We start from the raw sequence: 13,510 nt of genomic DNA, 5'->3' as shown, positions 1-13,510 counted from the left end.
CAAATCTAGTGGAAGGAGGGACATGCTTGTCATGGCCTCGCATTATTTTCTGTCGGTTCATGCAAAGTTCACAGACGGCCATGCGATGGTTATTCTTTCTCTGCCTCATCCCTCTCCATTTCTCTGTTTGCCCATATCTGTCCTGCGTGGTATTCCTTGATCTGTTTTATTTTGCTCCCCTTCTCTTGCTTCTTCTTTCTAGTGTTCTTTGTGTTCTTTTTTTTCACTTTTCCTATCCTCTGCTTATTTCTCCTGCATCTTTCTCTATGTTTATCCATCTTGAATAACGCACTTGAAGATTCATCCTTTCCATCAGAAATAAGCAGGTAGGAAAGTAGGGCTGAAATTCGATGATCACCATCTGCGAAAAGTCAGTGCATGCAACATATTTACATATAGAAAATCTCCAAAAGTACAAAAAGAACAAAACAGTTTACTGTTTTTTAATGTTTGGCTATGAATATTTCAATGAGATGTAAAATCAATGTAATTTTAAATGTTTTTTTTAATGATCTGAATCTGATCTGATATAGATTGTGCTTGATTTTGCACACATTGCTACAAGAATTTGTCCCTTTCCTCCTGCATCATGGGGAAAGAGTATGAGCCTGTGGTCTCTGTGCTTTACACTGCATCTAAATGCACACACAAACACACACACAGCAGTAATAATATGTGTATTTTTGTGTCTATTTAATGTTGATGGGATGTTTCATCTGCAGGCTGCTATCACAGCTGGCTGCCTTATTGTCTGGGTCAGACTGATGGGCTTGTGTGCAAGTGACTCTCTGCGTGTGTGTGCTTGCCCATTAATTTGATTTTTGAGCATTTTTTTAATTTGTTAGTTTACATTTTAACATACTATTAACTGTTTGTTTGCTGGTAGACACTTTTTTATATATATCTAACAACAACATAACCATTTTGTATTATGTGTATGTGTGCATGTGTATTGTGTGTGTGTATGTTCTGTCCATCAAGCCACACAAATAGCTGAAGCAAACCATTGGCTTGGTTGCTGATGATGACATATGAGTTCCTGGCCTTGGTAATGGCTGTTAAATCTCATAATTACACGCTTCTTTATTGCAATGCATAATGACCCTGCAGCACTATTGGACAATTAATTAAGATTTTCAGCCCAGGCTTTTTCAGGCCCAGATGAGGAGTTGGAATGAGGTCTAATGTTCTTGTCTTCAAGCTATGACATTAAGACATGGTGCTTCAGGAGCGAAGGCTCTGTGTGCGTTCGTTTTTTATCTTTGCCGCCCTTTCCTTCTGGTTATGTTTTTCATTCTCTCTGTTCTTTCTTTCTGCATCCTACCAGTGGCTGAGCCCACCGCGTCTCTGCCTGCCCTCAATGATATTGGAGACTATATCTCTAATCTGTGAATTGTAAATTAATCCCTGTGGAGGTTCTGTGGTTCTTTCTCTATGGAAGCTATGGAAGATTAAGCAGATAGAATCAGACAACTTCATAATCTCACATACTGACACCAAGCTTGGACAAGGGCCACTGGGTTTTGTTTTAAAACTAGAATCAACAGATTGCCTTGCAAAATCTTTTTGAGCAATATGTTTTTATTCTTTTAAATTTCGTTTTAATAAATTTAACTCTTTGACAGCATAATTTCACCATTAAAAAAGAACAGTGATGATGAATTCATGGATAGGCCAAATATTATTTAACACTTCTGTCACTCTCATTTCAATTTTAACATGTAAATAATTTTTTTCCTCACCATTCATGTTGGTCAATAGTATTACGTCTATGTCATGTGTGTGTGTCAGAGAGTGACAGGGAGAGTTTCTCTTTTAGCCGTTCAGATGTGTGTACATACAGTTATTTCCTTTGACAGATTTGTGCACACACAGACACACACACATTCACACTCTTAAAGTGTGGTCATTCCTGCCTTCGTCAGCATTATATTGATGGAGAAAAGGGCTGGATGCAAAGGTAGAAAGTAAGAGAAAAATGGATGGGTTTAGTTAAAGAGAAAATGGTGGAAAAAAAGATATAAGAAGTGTTGAAAATGAAATGTGATCCTCTGCATAGTGTTTTTTCTTTCCTTTTTTTATAACATAAAATATTAAGCAGAACTGAAGGTTATCATTTGAACAGTACTCATGACTTGGCCCCAGTAGAGCTTGTAGTGCACAGACACGCACACACACACACACACACACCTCTACACGCTCCTTGACTCTGCCTTCATGGAGCTGAAAGTGGGTAATTAAAATGTAAATATTGATATTTTATTATTTGAAATGGCTCCACTGCAATGCTCTTAATGTCACTCCATCTGTCGTCTCCACGGAGACTTGGGGTTGCCCTCGACGACCTCAACGACCAGCTGCCCCCACCCATGCAACCCCACTACGGCAACAGCTATAGCACTAGACAACCAGCTCGCTGTTGAGGCAATTTCATTTTGGGTCTAATTAAGTGTTAAATATTAGCACTCACAACCACAGAGTCAGCACACACACACACCATTCCTCTTCTCTTCTGTCTCTCTGTCTGTTACACACACACAAACACACACACAGTCACAGAGCACTCATCTCTACTACAGCAATGGGAAGATTTTAAGTGTTAATCTTGCAGAGCTGCTGATGGTGTCTAATGTATGCAATTAACAGTCAGCCAGGGCTGAGGGTTTGGTAATTAGCTGGCTGTTCACACTGATTAGAGGCTACCGCAACCCTATGACTGCTCTGCTCTCCCCCAGGCCGCACAGAGAAAAAAGGGGGTTTGGTGGAGAGAGAGCACAAGGGGGGAAGGGGAACGAAAGAAAAAAAAAAGAAAAAATTTTAACCGGCAATCTTAGAGAGGATGAACAGGCATGTAATTGTGTAACATCTCTAAAGTAAAAGTAATAAATGGTTCATCAAGTAATGTGTATCGGAGCCAGATTGTTGTGCATCTTTCTTTAGTTTATTGTCTGTCCAGCTCATTTTTAGATAACCTAGAGTTAAAGCTCAGAGGCAATTCAGTGGAGGTTTTTTTCAATAATTAACATGAACTATTAACAAAATGGAACAAAACTTAATGAGTCTTCAGTAAGATTCTATGATTTCATGCAAGCCCAATATTAAGTTTATATTATTGTTATGTTTTTGTCTAAACACATTATGTCTCCTCCTTTGCAGTAGGTTTCATTGTTGGTATTCATGCACTAGAAGATTCACTAGTCTTGCGTGCTGGACTCATAATGGCCTATGATCTAGTTTTGATGTCGTAAGTTGCACATGTCTTAAACTAAAGTTATGTCTATTTGCAAAATAGATTGGATTTCAGATGAAACCAGCTTTTTAATGTCAGTTTTAGGTGAACAAAGGGTTTTTAACTTTTTGGATAATGTATAAACCATTGGTCAGTTGTGGTTGTTAAAAATTCCCATTGGGTTTGTTTTAGCTCATAGGTACTATGCGATTGATTTAATTGTTTAACATTGGATAATGTAAGTGTTTTAAGTAGCTGTAGCATATTGAACTACCTGAGGTAAATATGCGCGAACAGCACAGGAAATTGGCATTACAAAAAGAAACAGTCTGTAAGAACCACCCGCATACACAGCAGTTCTTAATCTTAGCCTATGAAAACATCAATATAACATCAAGAATTGGACCAAAAACCAACCCAGGATGTGTCATGTTTGTCTTCAACTAAAAATTTACTGGTTTTGACCAACTGCCAACCACTGGGCTGTTCCCTGCCTACAGCAATTATTGGAATAGATTTTTACAGAATTGTAGAAGTTAACTTTACCATGTTGCTAAAATTATAAACAGAACCCTTGGGTACAGTTCATAACTTAAACTTCATTAAGCAGTAATAATTATTCCCATCACTATGTTTGCATTTGTGTGTGGTAACACTTACAGTTGGAAATTGAGATTGGAACTGGACCAAATTCTATTTCTTACACACATATTTTACACACAAAAGGTGCCATGTGGGCATGTTTACATACAACTCCTTGCTTGGAGTTGTAGTGTCAACTCCAAGCATAAGGTGTATCATTTAAAAGGCTACACTAAATATGTTTGTGTGTGTCTAAGAGAGTAGGTGTCTGGTGTGTGTGTGTGCTTTTAAGCTGTTTTAAATTAACTGGTTCTCTGGGTAGATTTGTTTCCATCTCGTTGCGCATCTCTGTGTAATTGGGTCAACTGGTGGATGTGTGTGCGTGTGTGTGTGTGTAAATGAGAAAGAGAGAGAGAGTATTGGTCTGTTCGCTTCCAGTGTGTTTTCTATCTTTGTGTGTTGTTTCTGCCTGGCCAAAGCCATCACAGGGGGTCCATGTTCATTTTGGCCATCGTCTGGCCGTATGGTACAGAACAGTTTGAGATGTGTACGCACACATCCACACACACACAAACACATGCTTCACAAAGCACCACAAGAGAGCGCTTGTGTTGAACAGCAGGAAACAATTTGTGCACATTTAAACACAAACACAAAGTCCAATAAGTGAGAGCATGGGAGCCACATAGAGCGTGCATACATACCACACACACACATACGCAGGGCGACGATGCGCTGGTAACTGTTGGAAACTTCACGTGTCCTCATGCAATCTCTATCTCAGTGGGCCAGTTGACTTAAATCTGTCCCCTGCAGAACACAAGACGTGAACTCACTGAACATAGAAAAAAACACTGTTTTCCTCTGATAAACAATAAGAAACTAGACAATCAAAAAAAAAAAAAGAAATACCATCAGTATTTTCATTTCCTTCATTAAGATGACTTTTAAATAAATAGCTTCACTTTGTATAACCGAATAATGGCAGTCTTAGTGAGCTTCTCTTACTTTTGATAAATTTAATGATCAACATGTATGTGCTAGAAGTGTTACATAGTTTATCACACTGTCATAGCATTGTTGGGTGTTGGCTTGTGTGCAGTGGTAACACATCACACTTGTTTGGGAGTGATGAACTTCAGGCCATGTTGTTACATGATACACCCGTCAAACCCCTGAATCTTCTTGTTGTGTTTGTAGTTTTACTATAGTGTGTAATATTTCTATGACAAGGCTTACAGCAACTGAGATTCTTATAAGCTCAAGGCATATAACTTTTGAGAAGAGTGTGAATCGCTGCTGTCTCATTGTTTAGACAAACTGAGAAGTTTTTACTTAAATGTGTCCTGTGGACAGGAACAAGAAAGATCAAGTACAATGTGACTAGTAGCATAAAAAGATGCTGTTTGACAGTGACCGTGCCTAAATCAAGTCTGTTTGGGGAGTTCTGCACGTAAATTTTGCCCGTCACCATGAAAGATGGGTGATCATATAACTACCTGTGTGTTGACAGTTCTGTATGTTTATTGGCAAAATATCCCATGATTTACCAGACAGATTTTAATGAAAGTTTCCGAAAATTTGATGTGTGTGAAGCTGAGACTCATCCCCAAGACATAGTCTAAGCCCTAACATATTGTGTGAGATCTTTATTTATGCATGCTTTCAAGTGATTGTATTTTTGTGATTGTCACAAATTCATTAACAATAAAAAACAACAAATACTTTTACTCTAATAATGATCACAGGTAACTACAACCATTCTCAGACTTCTAATTTAGAAAAGATGAATAATTTTGTTATGGTGAAGTTTTGAAGGTTTCATATTTCAGTCATACGTGTAACACGAAGCTTGCCTCTAGGATGTTGGCCTATTTTATCTCAACGGCAGTGTCACTCTGGGATTAAGTCAGTAGTTTGCTCATTCAAATCAGATTGAGCCCACTAGCACTGATCTGACCTGCTTCTCTGCTTGCAGCCCACTGACCATGTGCACACATATCATAAAACGTACCGGTTTCTGTATCTTACTGCAGTTATTCTCAGTGTCACCTTCTTAGTACAATGTGCTTAAAAAAGGTTGTTTCAAAAATTTCCAAAAATGATAGAAAATAGTTAAATTTAGTGATTATTTTATGTTCATCTAATTACACCTGTATGGGTGCATTTAGAAAGAAACATACTGTTCTTGTTTGCATTGTCTGCTTGTGAAAAAAGAGAAGTTTATTAAACCACCCATAAATCTGCCTGTTGAGTTACTGAATGCAAAGAGTAGTTGTGTGTTAATAAGTGTGACCAGATTACCATCACAACTGGTTTTCACACCTGTCACGATGATCAAACACACACAAACACGCAGAATGTCTTCTTTGATGCAACAGTTATTGCCCATGTGCTAAGTCAAAATCAAACACACACACAAGTACACAAGAATGTGCAAATGCCTTCACAAATGCACAGAAGCAGAGCACACACACACACATACACAAATACTCATAAGCATCAATCGCTTCTCACTGGTTCCCATTTGCCCTTTAACCACAAAAAAACAAATATAGGGCTTCTAGATATGTGTGTTTGTGTGCATCTGTGAAGCAACTGGAGCGTGAGAGAGGGCTATCCTGTAGATGTGTGTGTGTGTGTCTGAGCCAGACTGTTGTGCGGTCTCGGGTGTAAACGTGCAGTCAAGACTCATTTGGCAGACAAACAGGCCGCAGGGTGGCTGGGGAATCGACGTGTGTTTCCGTGTGTGTGTGTGTTTGTTTATTTGGGGGTATCTGATAGAGAAAAGTGAAAAAGAGAAGAAAAAGAGCGCACAAGAGCAAGCAGCAGAGGTTAAGTGTGCATGGCTGCACTATAGCCTCTTTCTGTTAGACAATTCTTGGCACATGCACACAGGTAAACCAACATATACGCACGATTTCTCCAGCTGCTTTTATAGGTACCATGGAACGTCCAAACTTAAGCATAAAATACATACAACCAAATAGTTTCACTCAGTTGACCTCAACTGAAATATTTTGTAAAATCTAACTTGTTGTTTTCACTGAAAATATGACTGAAAGGGCTGCCCTAAATTTCTAATGGAAAAAAGACCATTTGTAGTAAGTACAGAAATAAATCAAGTATCATAATTGTTCAAAAACTTTTTATTTCAACACAAATAATGTGACCTGTTGAAAAAAAATTGTCTTGGAAACTTTTTCTCAGTATTTACTCATCTTCTAGTTGATCCAAAAATCATTTTGTTTGACTAAAAGAGCTGTAGAACTGTCTGGATATGTTATACATGAAACAATGTCTAAAATCCAGCAATAATAATATGTAAGATTCTTAGTCTTAGATAGGAGGGACAGCGAACGTAAATGAGGATTACATAATTTATTCCACACACCTGACTGACTGACCACCAATGTAAAGTTGGGAAGTCCGAATTTCTAATTTAATTTGACAAATGATTTCAGTTTCTTTCGCTCCTACTTTGTATCTAATATATTCTGACGAATAACTTTATTTTACAAAAAAAACAACGTCCGAGTAGTTTATCCCTCTAACACAGAATAACATTCTGAAATACCAAAAACAAGCAAAGTTTCCAGTGTGTAAGCCTGTTTCAATATTTATTTTCCTTTGAACTTTTTAAAAATGTTTTCTAGCAAATATTTGACTTTAATTTTAATCATAGATTGCTGCACGTACAGCTAAGCCAGCACAGCGGCGCACAAATGCTACAACAGTTTCACAACAGACTCGCCCTTCCTCACTCAGTATGAGATGCCTTATCAACAATGGGCAGAAAGGAAATGTAATTAGAGCCAAATAAGGAACCTTCTTTTGTCAAGTGAAATCACAGGTATGAAAGAAAGGTCTCCACCCCTCCCATCTCCATCATCACCTCTCCTTCCACCACCTCTCCCCCTTTTTACTTTCTTCTCTCCTCCATCTCGTTCTTTCCTATACGCTCTCTCTCTCCATCAATACCTCTCTCTCCATCATCAGCACTAAATTCCCATTGATGTTTCTTTTCTTCTGTTGTATCGATCGCTTCATGAGAAGGAGGGGAGGAAGGGTGGAAGCGAAGAAGGGAGAGATGGTGTTATCTGTTAATTAATTTGTCCTGAAGCCGGCCGCCTATTAATCAGACAGATAAGAGGCATTGGATGGCTGAACGGCGCAGACAGAGTGGTGAGGAGGGGAGAGGGAGTAATGCACACACACACACACATACACACACACATACACAAAAGGAGTTGCACATGCAGATATTCATGGAAACGTATGGGAATTTATGCACACAAGCATGCTGGTGAAATGACAAGCCAGCACTTTGACAGTGCGGTTGTCTTTTCCTTTTAATGTTCAGATGCAAAATATTAAATATTTGTGTACAAAATTACACAAATTGTGTACACACACCACACACATTCATACACACATAGACTTCATACTGATAAAAATCATTGATGTGCCTCAATAAAAAAGCTGCACTTTCAGCTCAATAAATTAATTACAGGGTTTTAATTATTGGTGTTTTCCGTGTGAGTGTGTTTGTGTGAGTCAATACATAAGTGTGCGCTATACTTGTAATTAGAAAGGAAGGTGTTTGTGGATGACAGTATTCGTATACCCTCTTAATAAAAAAAAACCTTCACATGCAGACCTTTTTTTTTGATGATGTTAACAGTTTTTCTTCTGACTTTGAGCATTTTCGTCAAAGTTTGATATGCTTCAACAGGTTTTGGAATAAAATTAAATCAGCTTGATTTAAAAGTCATCCTTTTTCTATTTTTAAACCTACAGGCCAAAACACTACATTACAGTTGACACTCATATGTATATGCACATTTTCGTGTGTATGTGCTCTCCTCTTGAGCCTTGAGTTTCTCCGTTCTTTCAGTATCGGACTCCATCAGAAGGATGTGTGAGAAATGATTGAATTCCTCAGATCTGCTGCCAGTAGCTGAGCACTGAAAACACACATTGAGAAGTTAAAACCAGTGACACTATTAAATGATATTAACCCTCCTCTCTCCACTTGACCCCAAGGCTGAACAGATTCAATAAGAGCATGTGTGTTAATTTTAGCCATGCCAGCATATATTTCCTCTGCCCAAAATGAGTGGTGAAGTACTAAGGACCCCCTAAAGACATCTGCCTCGTGTGTGCATGCGTAGGTGTACAAAGACCCCCTTAAGAAATTTACTTCTAATCCCTTCTGATGATTTCATTAGGTAGACAAAGGCACTTCTAGTTGGCAGCAATACTGCTCCCTTCACTGCACTGTGTGTATTAATCATACACATTTGGACTTGTTCCAGAGTGTTCCTATGCATTTGTGTCTATTCATACACGAGGTTGTGTCTGTGTGTGTTTGTCCTGCAGTGTATTTTTTTTTAAGTATGTGTTTGTTGAGTATTTCAATACTAGACAGAGTGACTTAAAGCACATTACAAGCAACAATAGCTTGCAACCTGGACATAATGAGACGCCTGCCATTACCCATCAACACACAGGAAGATGGGAGCCCCTAATGGACATGCGCACACACACAAAATCACCATCACACACACCCTCACACACCTTGCATCTCCAGAGGAGGCACACTGCAGCAGATGTTGCTAAAGAAAGATATTTTTTCTCATCTGCCTTCTTCTCCTGGCAGGATGCTCCTCTCAGACACACACAAACACACAAACTGAGAGGCTGCAGCGAGGTCTGACAGGTGTGCTCACCTGGCCCACTGTCTCTGAATTCCTTCTGGAAGCTTGAACTCACAAAGCACACACATATACGCATGCAGGCATGTGTGAATGGACAGGTGTGTGGGGAGAGGACAGCTGTGAGGAGAGGTGTGAGTGGGCAGGTGTTCCATTAAAGACATAGAAAGCGAAAGACAGATGATTTGTGAAAGGCTAAGACATTTAATATAGGAAATCATCAAAGGTTTTGAAATTAGGAAAGAAAACAATCAAACGCAGGTGGGACAAATGTGAAGTTTATAGAGCTAAAGAGACAGGACACCCAGGTCAACATGTATCAAGATGAAAGAGGAATCAGACAAACAAATGGTCAGACAGACACCAGTAGATAAAAACCCAGAGGTTGTTACTGGAGAAAGAGACAAATAGGCAAGTAAAAAGACAGAGATTGACACTGAAGAAAGAAGCAGTTTTGAGGCAATAGGAGCAATTAGCATGTGTTTTTGAACATCGCAGCAACGATGGCCAGCATTGATCCGTGGAGGTTGTGGCAGGTGGAGATAAGGCCAGCCATCCCCCAGAGAATAGCTTTGGGTGAAAGGGAGAGAGGAAGCCAAGGAGGAAGAAGAGGAGGAAGAAGAAAGGGAGAAAGAGTCGGATTGTAAGGTTGGAGGAAGGGTGGAAGGAAGTAGAAAGGGAGGAGATGATCTTGATTTTATTATGCTTCTTACATTTCAGCTTAACTTTAAATGATTAACTTTACAAATGTGTCCTCTAATCAGAAACAGTATTGCTAGTTAATATAGGTTCAACACATACTACAAAAAAGGCAAACACACATAACATCACCTGATTACCTTTTATGGCACCTTCCAGCAACAGGAACAGCAAACTTGAGTTAGTTGCAGGAACAGAAAGTGACAACAGAAAAATCTCAATAAACAGGCACAAAAGAAACAGAAAAACAAATTTTCTGCAAGATTCTCGTAGACCACCTTTAACATACAGTATTACAGGTTATACTTCCCAACTTTCTGCTGTGAATTAGAACAAAAGATGAAAACATAAATGACCCATGTTTATCTTGCTTATCTTTTCACTTTGCAGGTTTCTCCACGCTGTCTTTGGCAGACCAGATGAGTCTACTGCAGAGTGCATGGATGGAAATCTTAATTCTGCGTGTTGTGTACCGCTCACTGTCTTTTGAAGACAAGGTGAGTGTTTCCTCCCTACTTTCGTCTTGCTCTCATTAAACACGCAGGTGCACATTTAAATTTCCAATCTCTCCGCGCTTCTCTTCAGCTGGTGTATGCTGAGGATTACATCATGGACGAGGACCAGTCAAAACTAGCTGGACTTCTGGACCTGAACAATGCCATCCTTCAGCTTGTCAAGAAATACAAGGCTATGAAACTGGAGAAGGAGGAATTTGTGACTCTAAAGGCCATTGCTTTGGCTAACTCAGGTTTGAAACTGTTCCCTCCTAGCTGTTGTTGTTGTGTCTGTGCACACTGGTGTTCGACTGTTGGAGGAGAGTTAATCCGAGGAATCTTCAGTCCCATGGGGCTCATTTAGGCGGAAACATCAGAGGACAGATTTCAGTAGTGTGTATACAAACACACACAAACATTTCTGTGAAGCATCATGCATACTTACACATAATGATATTTTTCCCTTTTATAACTAGGAGTTCTTAAGTGTCTCACTTTTACTGGTAAATTTACACATTTATCCTGTCATACTCTAGTAGTCACCAGTGCCTACACATATTTTATGCATGCACGCTAGCATTGAGGTTTAGCCCAAACACGCACAGACATGTTCAATTTGAATTCCACCCCCAAACAAAGTGGCAATCCCTTTTATAATTAGCATAGTTGTCTCTTCAGATGCCTGTTAAATAAAGTGAAATCATTAGAACCCAAAATCTGTCGATAGAGCCCCGTCTCTGATGTGTCCAGCTGCATCGACAGCTGACTGACACACACTCACTCCCTCTCACACACACTACACACACACCTTCTTCCTCTCATGACCCATCTTTTGAACTTTGTCTTGGAAGCCGGCCAGCTCTTCAGTACTCTTTAATTACAAGGGGAAAGCTGTCAATACAATGTGTTTAAATAGGAGAATGCAGCGCAACAGCTTTCAGTGGGGAGGCGGGGGCTTTTCATTCTTGCCTTCATCGAAGCACACAAACAAACAAAGAAAAACTTCCTCACACCAATATAAAAACTAATATTTTAATAATTTATTTTCTCTGATATTGACATGACCACACAGTCAAACATGGCTCATATATGAATATCTAAAAGTTACTCTTTTTAAGGGACTTTATCACACACACACACACACACACAGCACATACTGTTATGCATATGCAGAAAATATTGATATCTTGTTGTCCCATGGGCTTTGTGTGACAATCAATCTCCTGCCTCTGTGTGTGTGTGTGTGTGTGTGTGTGTGTGTGTGCATGTTTGTTATTAGTTCTGTCTAGGTACAAATTCTTCTGATTCCCATTAAGAAACTGGTTCTGTCAGCTGGACAACAATGTTCATGATCCCAATGATTGCAATGTGTTGTTTAAATATAATACATTTCAGATAACTCTTTACTGGGCCAGGAGCAGACTTAAAGAAAGATCTAATTAAAGAGCAGTTTCCTTGTTCTTTTTAAAGATAAAAAGAAAGAAAAAAAAGGCAGCAAATAATAGAGTAGCAATGAATCGTATAATTCTCAAAAATGCAAATAAATATGTGAGTATATGAGTTAATCTCTAAAATGTCACAAAATAGTTTGATGCATCTAAGAATTCCATCTGCCAAATTCAGGTTTCTCTAAATTAAGTTCACCACCATCACCACTCAAGCATAGATTTTGACAATAAATACCTGAGATTCTTTCTTTTAATCATCTGATTATCTTCTTTTTTTACACTATGTATAAAAATGCCAAAATAATTCCTCAAGGGAAATGCTGTTTGGGGAACAACTTGACGGGCTGACGATCGACCTAGATGTGTAAATGTAAAGTTTAACCCATTGTGATGGCAGTGGCAGGTTGCTAAACTCTGCTGGAATAGTTCAATTGGTGTTCCTTTAACTAAATAAAATATAAACAGCTGAATTCAAATACAGTAAGAGCTTTATATCACTGCCCCGACTCTAACTGCACTTCAAGACAACAGAATGCTAGCATTAGCATTTTGAAGGGCACTGACACTAATTAATTCACAGGATGCTAATCGTCTGTATTAATGAAGCCAAGCCTTAAGAAATGTTAGCAAACGTGCCCCACATGTAAAGAAAGCTAAACTAGCCATGGGAAACAAAAGGCACGTGTGTCTTTGTGTGTTTTTGTGTGTATGCATGCATGGATATGTGTTTGCATTCGTTTATGTGTGCGAGTTTCATGTCAACATGCTCACTTTAACAACCACATGTGCTTGTGCTCATTAACGTCTGCTGTTGTTCTTGTGAGTGTGCGGCAGGTCACAGCACAGCCAAAAGCCATGTCTATCAGCTTAAACACCATACTTAAAAAAAGCAATGTGATACTCATTATACTTCATTATAACCTCAACCTGACCACTTCTTATTCTTTTTTTTAAATCCAACAAAAAAAAAATAATCATGTTTGGGTGTATCTTATCATTGGTTTTCTTCTATTTTAAGTAGAGTAAAAAACATGTCATTTGAAAAGTCACTTTATACCGAACAGTTAAATTGGTGCCCTAAATTATCAACAGAAATTTAAAAAAAACAACTACATAGTATGTGTATCAACTATGATGCTTTTTATGCAAAAAAAAAAGAACCTAAATTCAACTTACACACCTTGTTTAATATATTCACTGTCTGTCCTGTCATTACTGTTATCCACCAAGCAAAAGATCATTAAACTGCAAAGTATATAAACAATAAAAACATACAGCAGCAAACCTCAAGCCAAAAATCTAAGAGTCTGAGCTTTCTATTGATCCCCCCCCCCCCCCCCC

The 13,510-nt window shown here is 38.7% G+C and overlaps 1 protein-coding gene across 8 annotated transcripts in view; it reads left to right on the top strand.

Moving 5' to 3' along the window:
- Positions 1-13,510, top strand: part of esrrga (estrogen-related receptor gamma a) — a 120,216-nt gene that overhangs the window by 99,467 nt on the left and 7,239 nt on the right. For all 8 annotated transcript variants that reach the window (XM_037979923.1, XM_017418784.3, XM_017418781.3 and 5 more), the window contains 2 exons: positions 10,618-10,724; positions 10,813-10,975. In XM_037979923.1, coding sequence (XP_037835851.1) covers positions 10,618-10,724; positions 10,813-10,975 — 270 coding nt within the window. The remainder of the gene's footprint in view (positions 1-10,617; positions 10,725-10,812; positions 10,976-13,510) is intronic.

Source organism: Kryptolebias marmoratus, linkage group LG15 (assembly GCF_001649575.2).
Source record: "Kryptolebias marmoratus isolate JLee-2015 linkage group LG15, ASM164957v2, whole genome shotgun sequence".
Taxonomy (NCBI): Eukaryota; Metazoa; Chordata; class Actinopteri; order Cyprinodontiformes; family Rivulidae; genus Kryptolebias; species Kryptolebias marmoratus.
This window is presented reverse-complemented; position numbering and strand designations above follow the sequence as displayed.